Source organism: Stenella coeruleoalba (assembly GCF_951394435.1).
Source record: "Stenella coeruleoalba genome assembly, chromosome: 19".
Lineage (NCBI taxonomy): Eukaryota > Metazoa > Chordata > Mammalia > Artiodactyla > Delphinidae > Stenella > Stenella coeruleoalba.
In genome coordinates this window covers 8,080,495-8,107,949 of record NC_137165.1, presented here as the reverse complement: position 1 = coordinate 8,107,949, position 27,455 = coordinate 8,080,495, and the positions used below count along the sequence as shown (strand labels likewise).

General features: G+C 56.0%; 1 protein-coding gene across 2 annotated transcripts in view; it reads left to right on the top strand.

The window, feature by feature from the left end:
- Positions 1-27,455, top strand: part of NTN1 (netrin 1) — a 183,062-nt gene that overhangs the window by 115,052 nt on the left and 40,555 nt on the right. For both annotated transcript variants that reach the window (XM_079903748.1, XM_079903747.1), the window contains 3 exons: positions 4,231-4,419; positions 19,209-19,358; positions 22,619-22,672. In XM_079903748.1, the coding sequence (XP_079759874.1) occupies positions 4,231-4,419; positions 19,209-19,358; positions 22,619-22,672 (393 nt within the window). The remainder of the gene's footprint in view (positions 1-4,230; positions 4,420-19,208; positions 19,359-22,618; positions 22,673-27,455) is intronic.

Sequence of the window (27,455 nt, the reverse complement as noted above, 5' to 3'; positions counted from 1 at the left end):
TGCTGCTCTCTGCCCTCCCTTCTCTCCCGGGCTGACCTCTTCGTTCTCACAAAGCTGCCCTTTCCTTCCCGCCTTGAAATCTGATAATGAAACTAATACCCAATATTTTTGCCTCCAAGAGAGGCAGGAGATAAACAGGAAGGCGTGAGGGATTAAGGTGTCTTTCCAAGGAAGGGGCAGGGGACAGGCTGGGAGCTGGGCGACACCCTGTGTGGAGCCAGGAGATCCAGATGTGAGCTGCTTTGCCTGACGCATTTTTCCATTTGTGCAGAGAAAATAAAACAAAGAGAAAAGAAAACAAGCCGTAAAATACTTTGCAGGAGGCTGAGCGTGGGCAATTGCCACTGATGTCCCCTGACAGCTCCAAGAAGAGGGGGACAGGGCGGGGGCGGGGGGAGCCCTGTCTTTTGATGTTCGGCCTCTGAGCTTTCTTTTGTGTGACCAGTTGTTTGGGAAGAGCTTTTGCCGGTGTAAGGTGCATATGGAAGAGAGATACCAACCAGAGGTTCCCCCTGGGGTGGGGAAGGCGGGGTGCTGAGCTCCGAGGAGGGAATGGGGAACAGCTGGACTGACTTTACAGATGCGGATGCAGGCTTAGCATCTGCCTCCGAGAAGGGTCAGAAGATGCAGCTACTGAGGCCTTTCCCGTACCCGAAAGGCCTGAGGAAGTGACGCCCCGGTGATTCTTCCAGATCCCTGCGACTTCTGTCCTCGGGATCTGGAAAGATCCAGATGCTAAGCTGTAGTCTAGGGCCAGCTGTTCTTTCCAGTGATGTGGGTCCTTTCCTCTGCGGCAGTGGGCCAGGAGCCAGGAGACCTGGGTTCTTGTCCTGGACCCCTCTTTACTGGCTCGGTGGTCCCTCTGAGCAGCCCCCTCTCACCCTAGTCTTGGCCGAGTGATTCCACAGTGACAGTGAACTTGCATCTTTCCCCGTGCTGGTGGGCAGGGCGTAGCTGAACTTTCTTTGCACCTGACTGAACTCAGCCCCCAGGGCTGGAGGTGATGAGGGGACACTTGAAAGGCTCTTGGGGGTCATTCTCTGGCTTAATTTGGCTCCTGGATGCTTCTTCCAGACTTCAGGCATAAGCTGAGGTCTTTTCTCTTGTGTCACACACAGCATCTCCTCCGGAGCCCTCATCCATCTCTGCTTGTAAACTGTGTGTGATTTGGAGGGTGATTCTAGCAAGAATATTTAAAGAAGCTTGTCATAACAGAGAGAAAAATTACAGAGGCAAGATTTTTTTAAATCACAAAAGTAATATGTGAATAAGAAACGGGTAGAAATATTTGCAGCTCGGATATAAAAAAGACAAATGGTTTTTAATCCATCGTCTATAATAAGAGCACTAGACATCGTAAGAAAAGAACCCACCTTTTTTGCAATTTGGGCAAATGGCATGAACAGGCAATGCATACACACACAAAAAGAAATCTAAATAGAAAAACAAACACGGAGAAATGTCCAGTCTCGCTGGTAATCGAAGACATGCCATGCAAATTAAAATTGTGTGTGTGTGTTTTCCAGATGAATGGGCAAAGGCTAAAAAAAAAAAAAAAAGAATGCTGATACCAAATGCATACTGTTATTCTCTTCTAGGGTGTGGAGAAATAGGAACTCTCATATCCTGCTGGTGGGAGAGTAAACTAGGACAGCGTTTCCTGAGGGCAATTGAGATCCCGAGTTGAGAACACCAAAATTTAACCTGGCGATTCTGCCCTGAGAAATTTACCGTACGACAGTCATCAGAGCAGAGTACAGATGTGCATGTTCACAGGTGGTTACCACTGTGTTGTTTGTAATAGTGAAAAACTGGAAATAACTACCCAACCTGGGAAGACCGTGCTTTTAACTGCATCCGCTTCTGATTCCAAGGAGCCCATTTCGTGTATGCATACAGTGGAGGACTTTCAAAACTATGAAGGACATTATCTGACATAAAAAAAAATGTTCATCATTATGAGAAGATTGGCTTGGAAGCGAGAGGTACAAGTATGATCCTCGTGTGTAGGAAAGAATTAAATAGCTCCACAGCTGAGCAAATGTTAATTAAAGCCTGCAAGGAGAGGCCCAGTATTAACAGCAGTGGGTGGAGATTTGAGTGTGGTTTTTTTTTTTGTTTTTTTTTTTACCTTTCTGCTTTTGTTTTTCAAGTGTCTGGTATTAAGCGTGTGTTTCTTTCACAATTACATAAAATGCGATTTAAAGCAAGTTTAGCACAAAAGCAAGGGCAAATCGTGTCGTAGAGTGAGCGAGATGAGGCCAGATTTAAGCTGGAGGCATCCTGGAGTCAGAAGCCTAAAGGGGAAGCAGGGAACAGTGTCACAGGGTGATATGAAGAGGGCTGTGTAGGGGCTGTGCTGGATCCCTTAGGGAGCTCAGACCCCCCTGAGTGCAAGCCAGGCTGGCCGGAGGCGAAGATGGGCCTGGACGTGACATTGAAACCAAGACACGGAGGTTGGGAAGGATGCAGGCAGATGAGGAAGGGGCTTGAGAGCAGAGGGTCCAAGGAGGCAAGGAAGGGCAAAGCCACAGAGCGGACAGGTGAGGGGTCCTCCCACGTGGCATGTTCCAGAAAGTGACAGAGTTTGATACAGCTTGAAGCATAAGAGGAGAAAGGGGAGTGATCAGAACGACGGCAGAGGGGCGCGGGGAGAAGCGGGACCCGTTTATTCAGAGCCCGGGAGGCCGTGTTAAATGATTTAGATTTTATTCAGTGGGGAACCACTGAAAGATTTTACACAGGTGCTGGACATCTTCAGATACGTGCTTAGAACTCCTGCTCTGCGTACAGTGTCGGGAGCTTGGAGGGCTCAGCTCAGGTGACAGAGGGGCCAAGGCCCGATGGATGGAGAGCAGTGAATGGGTCTGGGGAAGGCGCCTTAGGGTCCACATAGAGTCCCCAAAGCAGAAGCCGGCAATGTGGATTTGGGAGACAGGAGCACAGAGGTGGGCACTGCCGTGCGGGGTGGACGAGGCAGACTGGGGACAACGTCAGAGTAGAGGGAAAAGGGTGCTGAGTCCAGAGGAGCATGTGGGGAACAGGTGGAGGGAAGCAGGATTAGTCAGGAGGAGGGCCGGGGGGAGGAGCTAAGGGCCTGTCCAGAGGACCCAGCAGCCAGGAGCGTGGGCCACCACGCCGTGGGAAGTCATGCAAGTTGATGGTGGGAGGGGAGACGGTGCAGCGGGGCCCCGAGCCCTCAGTGGCAGGAGGAGGCGTGGGAAAAGGGGAGTCCAGCCCAGTGGCTGGAGCTCAGGGAAGTGGGGAACGTGCGTGGGTAGAGGCGCTGCTCAGAAGCAGTGCAAGTGTCTGCTCCGGCTGCTGTGGTAAGTTGGCAGCCTCCGGGGTGCTTAACCAACACACGTTTATTTCTCATAATTCGGAGGCTGGAGTCAAGAGCAAAGTGTGGGCAGGGTTGGTTTCTCCTGAGGCCTCTCTCCTTGACTTGCACCCCTGCCAGCTCTCTGCATGCCCAGACTTCCTCTTTATAAAAAGAGGACGCCAGTCAGATGGGACTGGGGCCCACCCTTATGTCCTTTGTTGTTGTTTTTTTCTTTGCGGTACGCGGGTCTCTCACTGTTGAGGCCTCTCCTGTTACGGAGCACAGGCTCCGGACGCACAGGCTCAGCGGCCATGGGTCATGGGCCCAGCCGCTCCGCGGCATGTGGGATCTTCCCAGACCGGGGCACGAACCCGTGTCCCTTGCATCGGCAGGCGAACTCTCAACCACTGCGCCACCAGGGAAGCCCTTATGTCCTTATTTTAATGTAATCATCTCCTTAAAGACCCCATTTCCAAGATAGGTCCTCTACCAAGATGTCTCCCAATACAGCCCCGTTCAAGGTTCTGGGTGGGGTTCGGGCTTCAGCACATGAATGGGGTGGGGGGAGACACAGTTCAGCCCACAGCAAGCAGGATTTGGGCACAAGGAGGATGCCAGCCGCATCTCCCAGCTCTGACTCGTGTGATGGGTGTGTGGGCCGGGGGGAGTGGGGATCCTTTGAAGGAAATGAACCCTCTCCACTGGAGAGGGAAGCAGCCGGCTGGCGACGGTTCAGGTACTGCCAGGTGGTCAGTACCCGCTGATGAATGCAAACAGGGGAGCCAGGGAAAAAGCTCCCGGAAGAAAGGCTGTCTCAGGGTCGGCAGTGGAGGAGGGGCAGCTGGGGGGACGGGGTCTCCGGCGCCCCTCCCGACTCCGCTCCTGACCCGCGTCCCTGTCTCCCGTAGCCTGTAACTGCAACCTTCACGCCCGGCGCTGCCGCTTCAACATGGAGCTTTACAAGCTGTCGGGGCGCAAGAGCGGAGGCGTCTGCCTCAACTGTCGCCACAACACGGCCGGCCGCCACTGCCACTACTGCAAGGAGGGCTACTACCGCGACCTGGGCAAGCCCATCACCCACCGCAAGGCCTGCAAAGGTAGGCGGGGCGGGCCTGGGCCGCCCCTCCCCCCCCAACCCTTCTCCTCCGGTGTTTCTTTTTTCTAGTCCCCACGCTGAGATCATCTCACGCACGCACGCACGCCTCCCAGGTATCTGGAGGTGTAAGTCGGAACAAAGGGGCGGTGGAGAAACGGCTCCAGGAGAAGAAAGGAGGTGGGGTCCCCGCGAGGGTGCAGGGCTCCCGGGCCCCGCCCCGCCCCCTCCGTCGGCACAGGTGTGCCGCATACCACAGGGCGGGGGTCATGTTCAACGGGCTTACCGTCGGCACAAAGGACTCTCTTTCACCAAAACCAAGCAGATGCATTTCTTTGGATGTGTGCGCACCGCTCCCCCCGCCTCCAGCCCCCAACGCTCACACAGATGCGCACCTTCACTGTGATGTCGGCAACTGGGGGGCTGGGGGGGGCGGGGCTCAGAAGGAACATTTAATCCACCTGCAAATAGTTTCACTTCTCAGGACAAAAAATTAAAGGGAGATGGGGGACTCTATTTTTTGTTCACTGAAGCAAGCAGTAATGTGTTAACTTTCTGCTGTTTGTTTTCTCCCACTAACAAAAATGAAGCGATGGTCGGATGACTCAGAGGAACTGATAAAAATGCCAGGGAAGTTAGTGACATTGGGGGAGGGGAGAAGTGCTCTCCCCCCACCCCCATTTGCTTTTGGGAATTCCAGGAACCAGGACTCTCCGGGTCCAAAACGCGAGGCCTAGCGCCACGGCTTCCTGTGAGCATGGCTTTCTGAGAACATATTTATCTTCTAGGGCTCTTGGGCCACAAGCCAGCATGGCTGGGGTCCTCACATGGGTCTGTAAAGACCCTGACACCGGAGAGACACAAGCCATGGGAGACTGATGCCCAGATGATGAGCTGCAGCAGGGAAACTCTCCTATGGCCACTGCTTAGCCTTGGATGAAGCCAAAGTATCGTCCTCTTAACAGGAAATCCACCAGATGTTGGGCACTTGTGTGCAGGACCGATTACATAATTCGTGGGCCCCGGTGCAAAATGAAAATACGGGGCTTCTTGTTCAGGAATTGCTAAGAATTTCAAAATGGCAAGCGGAGTTTCAACCAAGCGCGTGCCCTTCTGAGTGTGGGGCCCGTGAGCCGGCCCTGCTTGTGCAGGACGCTCTTCTCCAAAAAACAGCTTCCCAGTCTGTCTCCTCCTAGAGAAATCCCTTGGATTCCAAATGAGCAGAGATGAATAGGATGGCTTCCAACACACAAGCAAGCTCTCCTTCCAGATCCGTGGGCTTAAGGCTGCCTCTGGTGGTTGCCGAGAGAAATTTAAGCGTAAAGGTAGCTGGGCTGTTTCCACACTAAAGAACAACTGATCAGGTGAGAATCCCCCAGGAAGCTTTGAGCAGGGACTGAGAAAGTGACCTGGGCAAAGGGAATCCAAGAAACGTCTGCGGTGGCAGGAAGGCAGGGGCACCGTGGAAGGAGGGCTTTGGGTTTTCAGAGAATGTAGTTGGAAGGTAGCCAACGCCTTGTGCCCAAGTGTTTGTTGTCTCTCTTCTACTGAAGAAACTGAAGTCAGGGTCTTGTAAACAACTGGTTGCACAAAGATTTCGTGGGGATTTGGCCAAGAAAATTTAATCAACAGGGGCCAGTCGGGTGGGCAGCCCTGTGCCCGCGGATGAGAAGGTCTGGGCTGTGTCTGGAAAGGCAGTGGTCACTTCCTGCCATCCCAGTTTCTTCTGTCAGAGCAGGAAAGGCACGTCCCCTGGAGAGTCAGGAAGGAGCAGGGCCTTGGTCATCTTGCCATCTGCCTGCTCTCCCTTTCCTCTCTTGCCGTGGGGAGGGATGAGGGCCGCGTGTGGCCCTTCACTGCTGGGAGCCAGCTGTCAGGAGGCCACAGGGTCCTGGGAACCTGCAGATCATCCTACAGGGCTCTGCCACTCTAGTTAAATGGTGTGGAGCTGCCGGCTTCCTTTGCTGGTTTCCAGGAGGGACAGATGCAGGCAGATGAGGGTGTGGTCCTGTCTTATTCCAAATGCTTTGGCCAGCCTCGGTGGCTGGGTCCTTTCTCCCAGCCCTGGACAGCAACTACTTTGGTGGTAACACTGGGAGAAGAACCCATGGAAGAGGAGAAAATGTAAGGATGGAATCTGCTCAGAAGCACACTTGCTTATCCTTCTGGGGAAATGTGGCAGGAAAGGGTGGGACTCTCAGTGCCTACTGATTGGTGAGGAAAGACAGTGCTTCAAGGATTCTGCCTCCTGATTGGTGAGGCAGAGCATTGCCTGAAGGGCCCTGCTTTGTGATTGGTGAGAACATACAATGCCTGAAAGATCTGCTCTCTGATTGGTGAGAAGAAGAATGTGACCTGAAAGGTCTTGCCATTTCATTGGCGAGGGAAGTCATCTGTTGAAAGTTCCAGCTCTTTCCCCTCAGCTCTTTTTTTCCTGGTGTCACCCCCTTAGGGGATGTGGGAACTTTGAATCCACAGTTCCCCCACCAAAGAAAGACCCTGAGATCTTGGTGGGAACCAGCTGTAGGAGTTCAGATGCCGGCAGGGGGATGTGTACCCTCGAGATCTTCAGACAGGTGTCTCTCCATCACCCCGCCCCCGAGGAGTCCACTGTCTTGTCTTCCCAGGGCCGGATGGTTTAAGGAAATGGTTCCCTTAGTGGAAGCATTTGGTCCCAGCATGGTTTGCTCTCAGGGGCTTCCAAAATCATGGAGATGTGGAGTCACCCCCAGCCCTGGCCCCATTGTAGCTCTCGGGTGAAGGCTGTACTTCTTTGCTCTGTTTCAGATGCATTTCATGGGGAAATGGGACAAACCAGCAGCGCCTCTTGACTCAAGTTGGCCGTTGACCTGAGGGTGCTTGGGAATGGCTATTGGGGCCCCTTTACCCCCACCCCCGACCCGACTTCCCAGGGTCTGGGAGGAGCCCCGGGCAGGGGCTGAGGCCACCCATACACTGCTGGTGATTGGCTGACTCCCGACCTTGTTCAGTTGAGAGCAGGGTGGACCCAGACAAGGACAGCTTGGAGCAAGGGTATTCCATCCCAAACGTCATTATGCCGTTCCCCCATTTGGGAAGTTTCATAGCAACAAATTTGCTGGGTACTCTCTCCCCTCCCCTAGCTTACCAGACTGGGGCTGGCAGGGCCGGTGCACACAAAGGGCTGTAATCAACATGCCCAGGGAGCAGGCGGCTGCACTCTCCGCTATTCAGCGCGATTTCACAGCACTGGGAAGGCCTCATTATGGCGTGGGCTGTTGTCCTATACAAAGTCAGACGAGATGAATTTCTCCCCTTTCTCTGCGGAAGGGTGTGTGAATGATACTCGTTCTGGAATCTGTCAAAAGATAGGCGGTTTTGTTTACCATTTGTCTTCTTTATGGACTTGGGCCCCTTTCTCTTTAGAGCCGGCAAAGAAGACGTTACCATTTAACCATTTCAGCCATGCCTCCCTTTAAACGATATTAATTTATCATCTCCCCAAACCATCTGTGATGGATAAAGACATTCCAGGAGTCTCCCGTGAACCGAATTGTGATGAGAATGAAGAAATGACCCACCGCATCTAGCGCCCCCGCTCAGAGCGGCCTGCTTCCTTCCCTTGTTGACCTGCCCCCTTCAAGTCCACGGTCACCATGGCTGATCGCATGCTGCTGAGAAGGTGCCCGAGTCCTCGGAAGATGCGGGTGGCAGTGGGCAGAAGCCTGAGATGGTCCACACCAGCTTTGCCAGGGCTTGCTGGCCGCTCCCATCCACCCGTTTCTTCCAGCAGCTCTGCCAAAGGTTGGGGAGGAATCGATCATTTTGGGCCACGCCCTGGCCTCCCCAGCCACTCTGATGTGTAGCCAAGGCTGAGAACCAGGGCGGTGGGAGAAAAAGAAATGAGTACAGTGACCTGCTCTTGTGCTGAGAAAGGGGATATTCACAGGTGACCTAGGATTTATCCTTTAGAGGGGAGAGCCTTATGTTATAATGGCTCTCTTGATGAAAACTGGGCAGAGGGGGGGTGTGTGTTTAAAATTGTGAAAATTTAAATCTTGCTGGTACAGCTGGGAGCTTAGTTATACAGTCTGATGCTCCAGTGTCCAGATGAAGGCTGGGATTGGACAGTCATGACTGCTTCATAGTGTGTGTGTGTGTATACATGTGTGTATGTGTCGATCTGGTGGTCTGAGGATTTAGTCACTGCACAGCTAGGAGCCTGGGACCTCCACCCCTTCCTGACTCTAAGCTAGTGTCCATGCAGTGGACAAAAGCCTAAAAACCTCAGAGATGTCCTTTCGATGTGTGGGCTCCTCGTCACATTTCCTTTTCCTAGCATCATCTTGGGAGGTACAGGGAAAAGGTTTGGTCATCTTGGCAGGAAGGTTCTCAGTGGCTGGAGCGGCTCCCAGCTTACAGGGCAGGGACCACAAAGCCAGCACCCACAGCGAGAGAGGCAGTCAGAGGAGAGGAAATCCTCATGGAAGGGCTCAGCTCCAGCTGTGGCCTGTGTTGGTGCAGCCTTCCTTGTTCCCTGGGCACGTGGGGGTCAGGATCCTGATCTCCAGATTTGCTCCAGGCTCAAAGCCCGGAGAGCATCACGCAAGTCATGGGACCTCCCTGGACCTCGGTCTCCTCATCTATGAAATCATATTCAGATTTACGGTCTCTGAGCCCCATACAGCTTTGACATTCCACATAACACATCCTCTTTTTTTTAAAAAAAAAAATCATAAAAAACATTTATGGGTCCCTGATGCAATAGGACAATGTCTTGTGTAAGTGAAGTTTGTGACCCGGGAACTTGGAAAAGCTGGCAGAGCCAGGAAATCGGGTGGAGGTGGTTTTCTCCTAAGGTCTCTACAAATGAAGAGAGTCTCCCATCTTGTGACTTGGCCCTTGCGGTGCCCTGCTCTGAAGTGGGGTCTCATTCCCCTGGGCCTACTTGGCCAGTTTCTTCACCTCCCTGGGTGTCAGTCTCCTTGTCTCTGAAGCTTGCTCTCATCCTGATTTTACATGAACTCTCCTAGAGGAAGCCCGGGGTCCCCGGTCCGAACAGAAAAGCCTCCTGATGTTTGCAGGCCCCCAGTTAACAGGGGCATTTTACTTGGGAAATACCTTCTGCTACTGGAAGAGCAGCAGGTTACCCCAGCCACAGGCTAGGGATGAAGAGCTTTTAAAAGCATGGAACTTGGAGTTATTGAGACCAGGGTTCAGATTCCACCTCAAGGCAAGGTATTTAGTCTTCGGTGCCTCAGTTTTCCCATCTGAAAATGGGGATAATAATAGTCCCTCCTCCCTCCTAGGGTTATGGTGTCGATTAAATGAGATGATGCAGAGGAGGTCCCCAGCACATGGCGTGCACGCCATACTGGTGAGCTGTTATGATTATTAGTACAAGAGGAGAAAAAGAGAGTAACCAGAGCCCCTGCCATTGCCAGTGTGCACACCAAGTGGATGGAGACCATTCCTTTGGCTCCCTGTGGCCTTAGTTCTTTCGGTGAGTGTGGTGCACAGGACAGCCGGCCCCTCTCCCCTGAGAGTCTCAGCCCTGGGACACGTGCACTTGAAGACCGATTCCCACCAGACTGGGCAGGGCCCCAGGCATTTGCCCGAACGCCGTTGCACACCCTTGATAAAGGATTTACACGCTTTGGGAGCAAAACTGACAAACGACTGGAACGGCAGAGATGGGTGTCCGGCAGCCAGCAGGCGGAGGCCCTGAGCGGAGAAGGTGGGGAGGGGCTGTGTGCATCCGGACGCAGTTCTGAAGGTGCTGCTAAGAAAGACCTGCAGCATCTGAGGGGCTCCCGGTGGGTCTGGGGCTGAAAGGTGGATGCGAGGCCCGAACTGGTCCTCACTGTTGGCCATCAGGTGCTCCAGCACCTCCCCGACTGCGTTGTCCAGCCCCTGCCCGCCTACCTGAGCCTGTGCATGCAGACCCCCCCCCCCCCCCCCACACACACACAACGGCCTGTAGGACCTGTGCCTTTCGCCTCAGCTGTAGATCAGGTGCAGGAGGACTGTAGTTAGCTAGATCACGGAGGGTCGTAATCCAGTTTGGGATGATGGGGCTCCCCCTTTCCACTTCCTGCCGTCTGCACCTTGATCTGAAAGAGAGGTCGTGCAGCTTGAAACGTTTCTTCTTTTGTGCCTCGTTAGCAACTGCTGGGAGAAAGAAAAGCAGAGCCTCGGAGGAGGCGGACCCAGACAGCTGAGATGAAGCTTGTGGATTAATCTGTGGATTTAAATTATCCTCGCCCCCTCATTAGCACGGAGAATTTAGGAGTGGGGAGTGACCTCGGTTGTGAGGGGAAGGTCTTTGCTTTGTGCCCCTCCTACTTTCCTCCAGAGTCACAGGGTCCGTGAAACGGCCTCTTCCCCACGGCGAGGGCAGCACATCGGCTCTGAGCGTGTGCGTTGATTCAGCCCATGTTCATGGATCGCCTGCTCCACGTGGAACTGGGGGTACGGTGGTGACCAGGACAGACGCGTACCCCTGGAGCTTGTGTTCTGGAGGGAGGTTGATGATAGAGAAGAAAAAGTAAGCAGAGGGTGATTACAGACTGTGGTGAGGTACGTGGAGGAAATAAATAAGGTGGAAGGAGAGAGTGTAACTGGCAGCAGGGGAGGGGAGGGGGCATCCCGGGAGGACCTCTGGGGATGGGATGGACTTTGAGATGAGACCTGGGGTGTGAGGAACAAACAGCCAGGGGGGCACTGAGGGAGGAGCAGTACCATTGCCTGGAAGCAGGTGAGGGCTCTCTGTCAGAAGGGAGGCGACGAGGGCAGAGAGGAGGGGGCCCGTTCCAAGAGCAGTGGGTGCCACCGGAGGGCTGAGGATCAAGTGACTGGAGTGATGCGTCTGGCTTACCTTGTAAGAAGCTCCTGCTGTGAGACATGCCGCAGATGGGAGAAAACATTTGTGCATCGCATATCCGACCAAGGACTTGAATGCAGGCTGTGTAGAGGACTCTCAGAACTCCACGATAAGGCAGCCAACCACTGAGCTAGAAAGGGGCAGAATACTTGCACAGCTACTTAGCAAAGATCCAGGGATGGCAAATGAATACCCAGACCATCATTTGTCTGCATTAGGGAAATGCAGATTAAAACCACAGCGAGATGCCACTACCCGCCCGTTAGAATGTTGAAAATAAAAAGTCCTGACAGTCCCAGGCACTGGCGCGCGTGTGTAGCAACCGGAACTCTCGCACACGGCTGGGGAATTCAGAATGGCACAGCTGCTGCGGAAAACATTTGTCAGCGTCTTCCAAAGTTAAGCACAGACCTGCCGTGATACTCAGCAATGCCTCCCCTAGGTATTTATCCCAGACAAACGAAATCTGTGTTCGCACCAAAACCTGCACACGGATGTTGATAACCGCGTTATTCGCAACTGCCCAAAACTGGAAACAACCCAACTGTGCTTCAGTGCGTGAATGGACAGCCAGCGGTGCACCCGTGCCGTGAAATCCGACTCGGCGATGCAAGTGAACGTGCTGCTGACTGACACAGCAACATGGACGCATCTCAAATTCATTGGGTGTAAAGGAGGCCAAGCTCAAAAGATTACCTACTGTGTGACCTCACCGAACATACGGTACCGCCATATACTTTACATAGGGTACATCCCAGAGTAAGACGGTCTGAAAAGCTGTAGGGACCGAGAATAGATCCTGGGCTGCCAGGAGTAGGGACGGGGGCCTCACTGCAAAGGAGGAGCACAGGGGATGCATGGGAGACTTGGGCCGTTCTGTGTCCTGAGTGTGGTAGTGGCTACAGGACCCTGTGCATGTGATAAAGCCCGTAGGACTGGACACCACAGAAAGCGAACTTGACCGTGTGTGAATGAAAGGGTGATGATGACGGCGATGACGAGCTGCTTCCGTAGGGCTCTGTGATGCTGACTTTGGACCTCCTGGTCCCCTGTCGCCCGTTCCTCATGGCTCTGAGCTCACAAAGGGACCAGTCCCCCTGGGGTCAGCATTCACTCCTCCTCCCTGCCCCACCCCCAGCCCGCCTCTCTGAGCCCCACCCACTGTCTGCACCTTACCCGAGCCCCTTCCCTTCGGGAGTCCCCAGCCATCTCGGCCAGCCTCCACGTTGCTCTTCTTGGGGTCCATCCTCCTTACCCTGCTGGGGAGCGGAGAACACCCCTTAGTGCCTGACATGTGTCCTTCCCCCAAGCGCCACCTCTGGTGGGGGGGGTCCCACCAGGCTTCCCCAAAGAGGCCCAGCACACGTGCAAGAGACATGGGAAGCCTTTGTATCTGAACTTGATTTTCTCTGAAGATTCTGGCCCTTTCTGTCTTCATGCACAAACCCTCACCGGCACAGAGCACGCTGCTCTCCCTTCCCCTCCCCCCACCTCTCCCCCCCAACCCCGCCTCCCCCCACAGCAGCAGGAGCTCAGCCTGGTCCACGTAACAGGGCCCCGCCCGCCCCCGCTTTCTTTGTGGATGGTGTCCAGGTACACAGACAAGTGTCACTCCAAGCAGAGAAGGGTGTTTCACCCTAACCCAGTGCCACGGGCAGAGGAGGACCTCGGGCCTATAGGCTGCAGACCTTGGAGTCCCAGGGACCCCCTGACCGTCTCTAACGATGCTCACTGACGGCAGTGTCCCCAATTCAGGGCCGGGCGGTTTCTCTCCCTGACGCGCTCCTCTGCAGCCCCGAGGCCTTGTGGGTACTGGAAGGGGCGTTTCCGTCAGACCCTGGCTGGGAAGGGCTGCATCCAGCACCTGGCGTTCGACACTTTCTTCTTAAAGGAGGGAATGGCAGGCTCCCCGCATGCACGGGGCGGGCGAGGACGAGGCCGCCCATGGGCAGGGCCCCTGGAGAAGCTCACCGTGCAGCCTCGCTCCTCTGACCCTGTGCCAGCCTCCCGCTCAGCCCGGGCACCCAGCACGCTCCCCGCCTGAGGCCCGCGTGGGCCGCCCTTTTGCAGATGGCCCTCAGGTGGATGGGTCAGTGAGGAACTGTTGTGGGATCTGAGCTGGGAGGGACCCTAGCCGTCACGGAGGTCCTGATGTCTGCTCCGCCGGCCTGCTGGGATGTTAGGGGCCCTCAGAGACGCGGCCTACCTGGAGAAAGCTTCCATCCCCCAGCAGAGGCAGCGACTTCCACAGGGGAGCCGAGGCGTGAGAGGGCCCCCAGGCTGGTTGGTCGAGTGGCGGGACAGTCTGCCTTCTCCTGAGGCCCGGGACGCGCCTGGGCAGAGCCCCTCGGGAAGAAGACGCTTTCCTGAGGCTGCACACAAGCTGTGAGCGTGCTCAGGGGCCCAGAGCAATGTCCCACAGGCCTGGAGCTCAAACAGCAGACATTGATTTCTCACTGCTCTGGAGGCTGGAAGCACAAGACCAAGGTGGCCGCAGGGCTGTTTCCTCCTGAGGCCTCTCCTTGGCTTGAAGACGGCCGTCTTCTCCCTGTGTCCTCGTGTGGCCTTCCCTCTGGGTGTGTCTGTGTTCTCATCTCCTCTTCTTACGCGGACACCAGTCATGCTGGATTGAGGCCCACTCCAGTGACTGAATGTTACCTTAATCCCCCCTTTAAAGAGCCTGTCTGCGAGTACAGTCACATCCTGAGGGACTGGGGTTAGGACTCCAGCATTTGAATTCTGGGGGGGACGTCATTCAGCTCATAACACGAGTTCACAAGTGGCTGGAGGTCTGGGCGGTGGCCGTGAAGACCTCTGAGGTTCGGTTCGGTGCTGTGGTGGTTTTCTCTTCCCCTCCTGTCTGGAGCTGCTCCAGAGGGTCTGGGTGCCAGGCCCACTCCCCTCTCCTCCACACGCATGTGTCCTGGGATCACTGCCATTTGAGGGCCCCTGGAGCCAGGTCCTCAGGAAAAGCAGGTAGATGTCCTGATAGGAACCCAGGATGGGTTTCCAGAGCCAGGGCTTGAGCTGCAGTGGAGAGGGGCCAGCCCCAGGCATGCCTCTCCTCCTTATGGGAGCTGTGGGCCTTCAGGGATCCAGGACAGAGTGTCAGAGAGAGCAGGAAAGGCATCTGCTCGGGACCAGCAACCAGGGATCAGAGCTGAGAGGGACCCTGGCCATCACGGGGGTCCTGATAACTGCTCCACCGGCCTGCCTTCCAGGTCAGCTTTGCAGGGGCTCTCGGCAACCCTGGTACACTTCTCATAGCTGACGACCCGAATCTCAGAGATTCTGCTGCTCAGAGTGCAGCAGGTCATGGTGTCGGGTGGGGTGGCCCATGGGTGTGGAGGCAGGGCCTGGTGTGTGCCCGGCAGCAAGAGCACTTTCCTAGACTCCTGGGCCAGGACACTGCAATGGACTGTGGCAGTCGGGGTGACGGGCCCAGGGGACAGGCCACTGCCCTGGATCTTAGCCTGTTGAGCTGGAAGCAACTTTAGTGCAAGTTATAGACCTCCTGCCTTAGAGGTGAGTCACCCGAGGCTCAGAAAGAGTGAGGCGCTAGCTCAGGGTCACACAGCGTTACTGGCAGGGCAGGGTCAGACCTGGGTCTCTTGACACTCATCTGAAACCATCTGTGTGTCCTGAGCTGTCCGTTTCTGGCCGATGACCCAGAGCAAGGACAGTCTGTCTCCTCTGCGCCAGGAGGCCCTCCAGCCCACGTGTTCGTGAGAAACCTAATCTGGCCACCTTCTCAGGGGCCTGGGCTTCCGCTGGGTCTCACCTTCCTCTTCATGGAAAAACCCTCCAGTAGATTGTTTCCCAGGACCAGGTGCTGCCTGTTGCGTGCACACGTGTGACCTGCCGGGGAAGGGCCTGACCTCCTCCGTAAAGGAGTTGCTGACTTCCCAGGAAACGGGAGTCACCAAATGGGCTTCTTGTGGCAAAAGACATTCGGACCCAGACCTCGTTCTCGGAAGAATCAGAGAGGCTCTCACTTTGTCCCCTTAACCAGACCCCTGCCAAGGAAGAGACTTCCACTTGCCTCACACCTGCATCCTCCCAGCTCAGCTTGTCCCCGTCCGCTCCCCTGCCCACTGTGGCGCTGTGTGTGCGTGCGTGTGTGCGTGAGAGCCTGTGGGAATCTACGTGTGTTTGTGTGTCTGGGTGTGTTTGGGGGTTGTAGGGATATGGCAGGATCCCTTTGCCTTTCTCTCCCTAAGGACCAGGGCTGGGGCCTCCTATGTGGGCAGCTCAGGCCCCCTTCCTGTGACACCGCTAGCTGGATTCCCTGGTCCAAGGCTGTAGAGGATCCTCTGTGGGCTGTTGTCATCCATCAGTTCTCCTCACACCTTGAAGCTCACCCTTCTTTGCACAGAGGGTATAAGTTAGGCTTTCCTTATTCATGGGCTTTTGGGAAAAGTCTTTACTTTGGGGCCGTTTCGCTTGGAATTGAGAATGAGCGCAATGCAAGTCTCTGTGTTGGGACTGCATTCGGCTGCCCGTAAGGGATGTCACCTGGCCTGGGTTTTAACAGGGAAGTGTGTTGTGTGTTTCTCCTTGCAGAACAAGAAGCGCAGAGGGGCAGCCTAGAGGGTGAGGGCCCTCGGTGACGTGCTCAGAGGTCAGGTGCTTCCTGTCTCCCGGTCCGTGGCCGCCTCTGTAGGGTCTTGCTGATTTCACAGGCTGGTGTGAGGGTCAGAAGCATTACATATGGGAGAGTGGATGTGCTCAGGTGTTCCCAGGCGTCCGGGTGGCAGGCCAGTGCTGCAGGGGCGCTCCACCCCTGGGGATGGGCCCACCGCCCTGGAGGTGACCTGAGTAGCCTCCTGAGGCCCCCCACCCTGTGGGACCCCGCTGGCTTCTCTTCCTGGAACAGTGGTTTTCGAGGAAGCACAGTCAGCCTGCTGCCTCTGTGAGACCAAGGGCCAGTCGGTCAGCGTCTTTGCGGAATCCTGGGAGAAAGATGTGGAAACCACACAGCGCAGTGCCCAGAGGATGGCCCTAAGGATGCGCCTGCTGCATGAAGCAGACGCCCTGCCTTGCCATCACCCGGGTGGCCCCCAGCCCTGCTGACCTCAGCTGGTGCCCGGCAGCCCACCAGCCTGGGCGGTTAAGGGGTCACCAGCTTCGAAGGGCCTCGGGTGAGGGCGATGCACGCTGCTCCCCCCAGATTCTGCTCCGGGCTGGCTCCTGCCTCGGTAAAGACGACCTGGGCCTGCGGGTGACTTGGCTCTGACCCTCCAGGGACCAAGCAACCTTTGGTGATCTCCTCCCAGCCAAGTCCAAGGCCCAGAAGTTACTGGCACGCAGCTGTGCTCTGTCAGCACGGAGGGGAGGACGTTTTGGCCCGGGTTTTAGGATTACCAACAGGCTTGCGAGCCCGGCCAAGCGAGGTCAGCTGGCAGGAGCCTCGGGACTCCACATCTGCCTGGTGCCCACAGCCGCGGCAGGGGCTTGGGAAGCCAGGGTCCTGTGCTGTGGCCCTCTGCTGTCGCCAGGCCAGCTCAGAGACGCTGTCCGTGCCCCGTCACCCTTCCCATCCCAGGGATGGATCGAAGGTCAGAGGTCGTCTCCCACCATCCGCTCCTCACGTTATCATTCACAACATGCATCAGGACTGAGTGAAAAAAGGGAAGAAGAAGAAGAAAAAACCAATAGGAAATGAACTTGAATTTAGCGTAGATTTTAGGCAAGTTTCTAACAGAAGGATTTGCTGCTGTCTACGAGGGCAGGATTGGGACAGTTCCACGTCCTCCCCCAGGCCTGTGGTCCCTGCCGTCCTCTCACCTGACACGGAGCACCCGGCGGCCAGGACCCCCCCGCTCCCAGAGTTTCCAGAAGCTCTCACGTGTCTAGACACAACCTTGACAAACAATTCCTCACATTCCTCTCCTTTCTGCCCCCTCCCCACTCCTCCTTTCTCTCACTAACTCCTCCTCAGCCCCTCCTGGGCCCGAGGCCGGCTGGGAGAGGCCACATCCTCACCCACGGCCTCCTGCCCTCACGCTGGGCAGTGCAGCTGGGGAGGTGCTAGTTTAGCTCTTTGGGGAGCTCTGCTCTCACTTCTTCCCTAGCATATTTTTTTCCCATTGGGAATAGAAACAGCAACTCTGGCAGCAAGTGAAGTTGCTGCAGGATGCCCTCCTGCAGACGACTCTCCACCCTCCCCAGGCTTCCCTGGGGAGAGGGAGTGGGGAGGGCAAGAGGGGCCCCAGGGATCCGGGGAGAACTTTGGCCTCCTTCATCCTGCCCGCGCTGAGCCCACTGCCTAGGTCCAGGGCGGCAGGTGACCTGTGTCTGCAGGTCCCACAGTTCTTGCCCGAGTATCGTGGAGTTGGTGGCAGTCTTACTCCACTAGCTGACACAGCAAGACACCATAGACCGGTGACTTCGACAACAGGTATTTCTCACAGTTTTGGAGGCGGAGAGTCCAAGATCGATGTGCCTGCGGATTTAGTGTCTGACGACAGTTGCTTCCTGGTTTGCAGACCACTGCCTTCTTGCTGTGTAGAGAGATATCTTTTCTCCTTTCTCTTCTCGTAAGGGTGCTAATCCCATCATGACCTCATCTAAACCTAATTACCGGGGACTTCCCTGGTGGCGCAGTGGTTAAGAATCTGCCTGCCGATGCAGGGGACACGGGTTCAAGCCCTGGTCCAGGAAGATCCCACATGCCGCGGAGCAACTAAGCCCGTGCGCCACAGCTGCTGAGCCTGCACTCTAGACCCCGCGAGCCACTGAGCCCGCATGCCACAACTACTGAAGCCCGCATACCTAGAGCCCGTGCTCCGCAACAAGAGAAACCACCACTGCAGTGAGAAGCCCGCGCACGAAGAGTAGCCCCTGCTCAATGCAACTAGAGAAGGCCCGCACGCAGCGATGAAGACCCAAAGCGACCAAAAATAAATAAATACTTTTTTAAATAAAATAAATAAATAAACCTAATTACCTCCCAAGGGAAGGGCCCACCTCCTAATGCCATCACATTGAGAGTTAGGGCTTCAGCATATGAATCTGCAGTGGGGACCCAGTCATTCAGTCCGTAATGGGGGGATGTTCCCTCAAACTCCTCTGGCCATTTCGTCACTGGGATTGGGTCCTTGGAACACAGGGAGGGAGCCTCAGGGCGCGGTGTGATAGGGTGGGCAATCCCAGCTCTTCAGCCCGGTCCAAATTAGGAGGAGGGGTGTGGGGTACAGCAGCGGCTGGCCTAAGAATCAGGGCCTCGCGGCACCTCCCAGCTTGGCCATTCCTTTGCTGCAAGGTCCTGGGGGTTCCTTCACCTTCGAGTCTTCGCATTAAATCGGGGTCTTTCCATGACCGCTGTGACTCTTCCTAGCGCTGCAGTTGACGGGCTTTGTGGTCCAGAAGCGTGTGTCTCAGACTCCGCCTGGCTGCCAGTCAGGGTGGATGGACAGAGCAGAGTGGAGGCCGCAGCCTGCGGGGGAGGTCACACCCCCTCGGTGACTCCCCTGACCTGGCAAACCCCGGGGCTCCATCACGTCCCACACTCTGTCCCTCCCACCCAGAGGGTCAGGAGCTGGCTGGGGCAGAGGAGTGACGGGGCACAAAGCAGCCTGTGAGGGGCAGGCGTACCCCCAGTTCTGACTCCTGCACTCACGCTCAGCCCGTGGGCTGTGTACATCTTCCTCCCGGGGCTTCGGAAGGGCTCCCCCACTTCACCCTTGCCCCCCAGATGGTCCTTTCAAGTTGGCCCCTTCTGATTCTCATTCCCCTGTTTCCAGGTAGGCAGGTGGTCAGGCATCGGAGCTTCTGGAATGTGTGCGGGCTTGGCTACCCCAGCCCTGCTCTTCCCCTGGGATGGGGTCCGGGGCGCCACTGGGTGGGGAGGACCCTGGGGGGAGGGTGTGCTCTGTCCACTCCCCACCCCCACCCCCGCCTCTGACCCCCCTGTCGTGTGTTCTCCACAGCCTGCGATTGCCACCCTGTGGGCGCCGCTGGCAAAACCTGCAACCAGACCACGGGCCAGTGCCCCTGCAAGGATGGTGTGACCGGCATCACCTGCAACCGCTGTGCCAAGGGCTACCAACAGAGCCGCTCCCCCATCGCCCCCTGCATAAGTATGCCAGGATGCCCTCCTCCTGCAGGCTGGGGTCGGGTGCGGGCTCGGGGCTGGGGGGCCCTTCCCGGACACGGGTCACCCGCATCCAGTGGGGGTAGTGCTCCCTGAGGTGGCCCTCTGCGCTCGGGGAGCCCGTGTGAGACCCCCAAGGCTGCGGGGGTCTCCGCAGAGCCAGCCCATTTGTGGCTCTCTGTTCTGAAAAGACAGTCTCCTGGTCCCAAGGTGTGGGGTGAGGGGGGGGAGCAAGCCCCTCTCCTCAACCCAGGTCCTGTTCCCATGTTCCACCTTGACCCTGGGCCTGGGCCTGGGCCTGGGTTGGGGGGCCTGGGTCAGGGGCTGCCACTGCTGCTGCGGGAATTCCAGGATCCCCAGCCCCTGGCAGATTCAGAACTGAAAGGACGGACTCCACAAGGCCTCTGAGAGAAGCCGGCACGGCTCCCATGCGCCCTTCGGAAGGGTGGCAGCCCTCCATGAGCGTCCTAGAGGCCCTGGCAGGCCAGCTGTCGGCCCCTTAGTTGCTGGAACTTGAGGCGGGGCGTGAGCAAGACGGGGGGGTCGCTCAGGGGCCTTGGCTCGGAAGAGTTTTAACATCTTACAACGGGTAGGATTGCGCAGGTGTCATGAGCTGGGTTAGCCCTGGATGGAAGTCAGGCCTGGCTGGGTGCTGGCCCCCGGCCTCAGCCTCGTTGATTCCGTGTGCAGGCCTGACCCGCACCCGGAAAGGAGGGGGAGGAACGCGTGAATCCTAGCCTCCTAGGCAGACACCGAGGATAAGGCTTTTTTTCTGGAGCAGGGGTTAGCACGCTCTGCTCGGGGATTTGGCCCACTGCCTGTTTTTATGTGGCTCGATGGGGTTTTGGGTTTCTTGTTAACCTTTTTAAAATGATTGAAACAGAAATGAAAAGATGACTAGTTTATGCCATGCGAAAATGATATGAAAGGAAAAGTTCGGTGTCCATAAATAAAGTTTTATGGGACCAGCCGTGCCCACTTGTGCCCGTGCTACCTGTGGCTGCTTTGGGGCTCTAACGGCAGAACTGAGTAGTTGTAACAGAGACCCTACGAGCTGCAGGGCTTAAAATCTTTGCGGGCTGGCCCTTGGCAGGAGAAGTTGGCCGACCCCTGCTTGTGGTTTTCCAGCGTCCTGTAGCTCTGGGTGGGCACTGGCTTCACAGGTCAGTACAAGGGGCTTGGAACAGACAACCCGAGGCAGAAGCAGGAGGGTGGGGACCCCTCAGCCCGGCACCTGCTTGGGGTCCTTGGAGTGACCCCCTAGATCTTGCAGGGAATGTTCTCACACCGGGCAGGAGCCTTAAACCCCCAGCACCTCAGCTGCCCGACTCGGGTGCGGCCTCACGTCCAGGACACGACGAGCCGTGTGGGTTCCAGCAGCTTTTCTGACCAGTTTCTACATCAGGAGATGTTTCCTTGTTGGCAGGGGTCCAGTAACAGCGGATAACGTAAATTCAAGCCACGGGAAATTGAGCTTGTATCCATCCAGGGCAGAGAAGGTTGAAATGAGTTTTCACGACATTTAATTGTCAGGGTCTCACAGCTTGCAAGAGTCTTTCTTTTCCGTCCATCCAAAAAGCTGCACGGTGAACATTTTTAGAAAGCTGGGAGGAAATTAGCACCACCATCTGGGCTTACGAAAACATGAAGGGAGCAAGTGAGGTCTCCCTTTTAAAGGGATTCAGGAGCTGTTGGGTTTCCCAGAAATGGCTGAAACCAACATTTCAAATCCCCAGGGGGAAAGGCCTTGACATGGAGCTGATGTTTCAGAATTAGGAACAGAAACCTTGGGAGACTGGAACTGTCCCTTTCCAACATGCTCTGTACCGTCTCCCTTCCTCTCGCAAAGGGCGGGCTGACGCTGGGGAGAGCGTTCCCACCAAGGACCTGAGGACCCGGGCCTCCATCTGCCGGCATCAGGCTACAGGTGCCCAGACAGTGCCTCGGACACTTGTGTCTGGTTCGCAACAGCTCTGGGAGCCCCGGGGCCCTCTGCTCACGTCCCAGAGCCAGGCCGAAGGAGCTGGGCTTGGGCAGCCAGGGTGCCTCCATGGCCACTGGCCCCAGCCCCATTCCTGGACTTGTAAGATTAGGCTGGGCTGTCTGGATTTCTCTCTGGAATGTTCCTGCTGGGCCAGGTAGCTCAGGAAGGCTCAGAGAGGGCCTACTAGGAGGCCCGGCTTCTTAATGAGCTGCTGTGACGGGGCACCTGTGGCTTGTCGCTGATAAAATCACCCGAGAGCAAGATTTGACTCCGAATCGAGGGCTGGGTCTTCTGCCTGTTCCTTCTGAAGGTGCAGAGGCTGGCTTCTGTGGGTGACCCTCACGTTTGCCCCCAGGCCCGGGTGTTCCATCTCGACCCCCCCAAGCCTCAGATCGCAGCTGATCTAGAGTCTGGGGGTCCGAGGGAGGTCTTACCCCTAATAGTCAGATGGTGGCCAGAATCAGTGGGATTCGTGGAGGCCTCTGTGACCCCCTGTTCACATGGTCACTCAGCAGGGGAGGTGAGCCCCTGTCCCTCAGGGACTTTCGGCTCGTGGTTTGGCCTTGTCTAGAAAGGAAGCCAGAGACGTGAAGCCTGGGTCTTCCCGGAGTCTGGCTGAAGTTCCTCACCTTTTCTGAGCACCGGGCGGGAGCTTGTAGAGGAGCTAGTTGCCCTTCTAGGTAGGAGAGGAATGGTCACGAAAAAGCACATGCTTCTGTCAGGCCCTACGGTCTTCTGTACTGTCAGTCTTTTCTGCCCACCGAGAAAATGCCTTAGCTTGTGAGATGCGAGATGTGAGCCCGGGGGAACTTGGGCCAGGGGTGCAGGCCCCTCTCTGCACATGGAAGACACCTCCCAGCCCCTCACATGCTACCCCTGCCATGGACCCCCTTCCCCACCAATGAGTCAAGGTCAGACCGGGCCACGCAGCCCCATCGTGATGAGCAGGGGGCCCTGGGGACCCCTCTCTCTGCCCCAGGGGCCGAGGTGAGTCAACAACACGCAGACAGCAGAGGGGTCAGGGTCCTGCCTTCCCCTCGCTCCTGTCCCTGCCAGGTGGAGGGATGGCTTCCAGAAGAGAACACGTAGGGTGCCCGGGCCCTCACGCCGGCTTTCCCTTCCTCCCTGACCATCCTCTGCTGGGGCGAGGAGTGGGGCTGGGAGGGAGGGCCCAGGAAGGTTGGGAAGAGTCTGCACTGTGCTCCTTCTTCTCTAACATGTTCTTATTGTTTCCCCTTCCTCCCATCCTGAACCCCACAAAGAGATCCCCGTGGCACCGCCGACCACTGCAGCCAGCAGCGTGGAGGAGCCCGAAGGTAGGCTTCCCCCTTTGCTGCCTTCCTGCTTTTGCCATGGGGTGCGGTGGGGTGTGGGGAAGGGGGTTAGAGGGGCCAGACTCCTCTGAACCAGCATCGGGGTGCTGGTTGGTGTGGGTGGTGCCCCTGGGCTGGACTGAGGATGGTGAAGCCACAGGGCATTTTTCTGCGATGTCCCTTCCAAGAATGGTGCCTAAGGCTAGCCTGTCTCCCAAGCCTGGGACCCTCAAAGCCACATTCCTCTTGCTCAGCCAGCGAGGCTAAGAAGCTGCCTTCCAGTCCAGGGCCACCTGAGCTGGGGGTGACTCCTTTCGGGGTTGCAGAGGAGGAAGGAGATGGGTGGTGGGGATGAAAAAGGCATTCTAGAGCATGGGGGTCCACAAACAGAATTGGGGGAGGGCATGAATCGGGACAGGAAGAGACTCACCCCCTCACTGTCCCTTCCTTCTAACTGAAATCAAGAGTTTCCTGGAAAAAAAAAAAAAAAGAAGACTTTCCTGGTGGTCCAGTGGTTAGGAGTCCGCACTTCCACTGCAGGGGGTGTGGGTTCGATCCCTGGTTGAGGAACTAAGACCCTGCCTGCTGTGTGGTGCGACCTAAAAAAAAAAAAAAAAAGAGTTTCCTTTATTGCAAAGATGGGCCACAAACCATAGCCAGGCCAGCAACATCAGTGATTTGGCCACCAGCAGAAATCCCAGCCGTTTTCACATCACGTTAGAGTTGGTGCAGCTATCATGGAATAATATTACGCTCACTAAATTGCTTCAGAATGATGTAAGTTACCAGACCTGCTGCTAGGTCCTGACTTACAATCATTAATAAAGAAACACATACATTACGTAACTGTACCCTAAATCTGGGGTTTTGGAAAGATTTGGGTTAAGTGTATTTCAGTATTGATTAGTTTCCTTTGTAGTCCTATGGATTTTATTTCTGCATTTAAAAACATTACTGTGAGAAAGTAAAAATGTCACTGTGACGTCCGTGGACGTCACCAGTCCTTGGTACAAGAAGGGTCACCCAGTCCTGGCTCTGGGTACAGAGAGGGCTCGGAGCCTGGCTGGAGGGGGCACCAGGAGAGCCGGCCATGCTGTACCCAGCACCCTGGGCCTGCGGTCACATGGGGCTTTTGTGTACTGGTACTTGGAGTGGGAATGGGGGGCAGGAATGGTGACAGTGGGGCCCTGCAGGGACATCAGTGTCAGCTCTGGGAGCCCCTTTGCTCCTCCCCGGATCCACCTGTTGGGGAGGTCTGTGCACCCATGTGGTCACCTGAATACTTTAGTTTTTAAATTTTTAAATTTTTATTTTTGGCTACGTGGCACAGCCTGACCAGGGATCGAACCTGTGCCCCCTGCAGTGGAAGCGCAGAGTCTTAAGCCACTGGACCGCCAGGGAAGTCCCCACCTGAATACATTAGAATAGACTGGATTTTTTTTGAATATTGGCCATGCGCTGGGAACTTGAGAGAAAACGGATTCAGAACTTGGATGTGCACCATCACCAAACAGCCCTCAAAGAGGAAAGGACAGAAAATTTCAGGGAGTGCTGGAGGCTACACTGGGGAAAACCAAAGATACTTTGGTCTTGGGTTGTTGGGCAGTCTTCTGTCACCTTTGGTTGAGCCCCGGGGGACACTTACAGGAGAAATAGTGCTGGGAAGGGGATGAAGGAAGCAGCATGACGGGTGCCTGGGAGGCAGGATGAGGAAGCTCTTTGGTAAAAACACAATAAAAGGAACAGCCCAGTTCAGCTCTCGGGTAGAGCAGTTTTGAAGCGAGAAGACACTTCCAGTTAATGTAGTCGCGATTCTTGCTTCCTTGCTGTGACATGAGTCCCATCAGAACTCACCGGGGCTGAGAACACAGCTCATGCAAGGACAAGGCATATCTTCACCCTCTCTCTGTCTCTCTCTCACCTTCCATCTTTCTGGTCCTTGCAACCTTGTCTTTATGTTTCTTGCAGTGGTTTTGGCTTTTTCATTCCACCTTAGAAATGGGCAAATGGAAACAACAGTAGAGGAGAAGCAAAAAAACAACTCATGAGATTTCTGTACACAAGAAGCTGGTATAAAACATGCAACGACCTCCGCTCAACCAGACAAAAGATTCCTGGGCAACTAACAAACACGTGTAGCATTTTTCTTTGAAAAGTGTTTATCAACTCTCAGTTAACTTTTCTGACTCCTTTTGATTTGACCACTGTTTATTTCCTTTCTTCTTTCTGGACGTTTAAAAACATGGTTTAAATGGATGCAAACAGTAAATGAACACCCTTTGACAAAGTGCCTTCTCCACAGAGGGGCTAAGTGAGCAGGTGTGGTGCTTGCTGGGATGCTGGGTCCTCGGCCGGACCCTTTGTGACCTTCTCTGGGTCTCCGAATGGTCAGGATCTGTGCTGCTTTTTCTGGAGAACTCGGGCCAGGTCTAGACTACGGGCGCTGGGACTCTGGGGCCTGCCACCACAAAGAGGCCCTGCTCTCCTCATCTCAGCAGGAGGGACGTTGTGGGCAGGAGGCCAGGGGGCCCCCTGGGAAGCGGGGCCTGGGAGCTCAGTACTTCCAAGCCTGTCGATTCTTGCAGTGTTTGAATAGGGAAGGCCTCCGTGCTGGGCTGCCTGAGAAAAGCTTGTTTACTTTTGCCTGCGGAACAGAGGAGAATTAATAAGGCAAGAATTTGTCCTGAAAGCTGACGGGCATAACCTCACCCTGAACCCATCCCCTTGAAGGGCCAGCTCACTCCGGGAATGCTGTCCACCTGCTCGCTAAGCTGGCTGGTACCCCGTCTCGGGGCAGGGAGGCGAGGAACCCTGGGGCCAGGAGGGAGATGGGGCAAACCGACTCTAAACCTATCTACTTGTGGTTGTAGAGGCCTCCACCGCCTGCCTTCCCTTGCCCTGCACCAACTCCGAGGTAGCTGTCGGAGTTTGGTTTGTGGGGGGCATATTGTTTGGTTCGTGGGGACCCCTTGGTATAGCAGCAGTACCGTCTCGGAGCCGGGAGATCTGGGGTTGGTTCTCCCCTGGCTGTGAGGCCTTGGACAGAGCAAAGACTTCTCTCTTCTGCTTCCTTGAAAGATGACGGGGTGGGACCAACGGTCCAGGGCCCTCCCCGCCCTGCCTCTCCTGGGAGGATTGAGCTTCTGCTAATAAGCTTTCTCCTTCCTCGTAAATGCCTGCTTGCACCCCTCCCCCCTCTGCTGACCAGCTTCTTCCGCGGGCCTTGCGGGTCCTCGTGAGCAGAGGCACGCAGTAAACAGTTAACACCTGGCTGGGGCGGGGCCTGATGTATAGCATTTGCTGCTTTCCCTGGTGTAAAGGGCTCCCACGTGAGAGCCCACGTGAGCCTCCCCCGGAGACGCGTGAGGGAGGAAGGGCCGCCTCTGGGCGGGGCCAGAAAGACGTTGACTTCCGCTGGCCTCCTGGGCTGGAAGGGGCACGGCTGACGTCCGAGTGGAAGCTGGACCCGGGATGCAGGTACGAGAGCGAACAACCGGCCCCTCTCCTCCGCCCCCACCTACCTGGGTCTGGGGACCACCCTCTGGCCTAGTTGCACTCACTCCCTTTGGGGCCCCGAGTGGTGCCCTTTGCCAGCTGCTCCAGTGGTCCAGCGGGGGGTGGGGGTGGCTTCTGAGGCCCCCCGGCAGCCGTTCGGGGGAGCCTGGCGGCTGAACCTACGGGAGCTGCCCCGCCCCAGGTGCTCCCAGGTGTGGGGTGGGAGTGGGCTGAGAGATGTCACCTCTGGTGGCCTCGCAGCACCTCCATTTGTTTCATGGAAGACTTGGGTTTTTATAGACCTGCCGCTGGATAAGCTTGGAGTGTTCTCGTTTTAGGCTTTGGTTTTCCAGGGTAGGGGGTAGGTTGGGTGAGTAGAGGAAACGAGCTGATAAGAGTTGAACGCAGTACTGGCCGAGTGTTCGGGCTGTGGGGGGGGAAGGGCAGTGAACTAGGAGTTCTGCTTGATCTTGTTTCCTCCCCTGTGAACCGGGGTCATGATAACCCTGTTGTGTACGGTTGTTGTGGGGATTAAATGAGATGCTCTGGGTAAAGCCTTTGGTTCAGTGGCGGGCTTATCCTAAGTGCTCAGTAAAAAAGCAATGGAGGGGGCTTCCCTGGTGGCGCAGTGGTTGAGAGTCCGCCTGCCGATGCAGGGGACGCGGGTTTGTGCCCCAGTCCGGGAGGATCCCACATGCCGTGGAGCGGCTGGGCCCGTGAGCCATGGCCGCTGAGCCTGCGTGTCCGGAGCCTGTGCTCCACAACGGGAGAGGCCACAACAGTGAGAGGCCCGCGTACCGCAAAAAAAAAAAAAAAAAAAAAGGAATGGAGGGACTTCCCTGGTGGCGCAGTGGTTAAGCAGCCGCCTGCCAGTGCAGGGGACGCGGGTTTGAGCCCTAGCCGGGGAAGATCCCACATGCCGCAGAGCAACTAAGCCCGTGCACCGCAACTACTGAGCCTGCGCTCTAGAGCCCGCGAGCCACAGCTACTGAAGCCCGTGTGCCTAGAGCCCGTGCTCCGCAACAAGAGAAGCCACTGCAGTGAGAAGCTTGTGCACCACAACAAAGAGTAGCCCCTGCTCGCTGCAACTAGAGAAAAGCCTGCACACAGCAATGAATACTCAATGCAGCCAAAAAGAAATAAAAAATATTTTTTTAAAGCAATGGAACGCCATGGAAAACACAAACACTGCAGTGTATGGAAGGGTTGAGCTGAGCTGAAGTCTCATGGCTCCTCACCAGGGATGTGGGTTTGTGTGAGGACAGGTGTAGACAGTCAGCCAGAGGGAGGG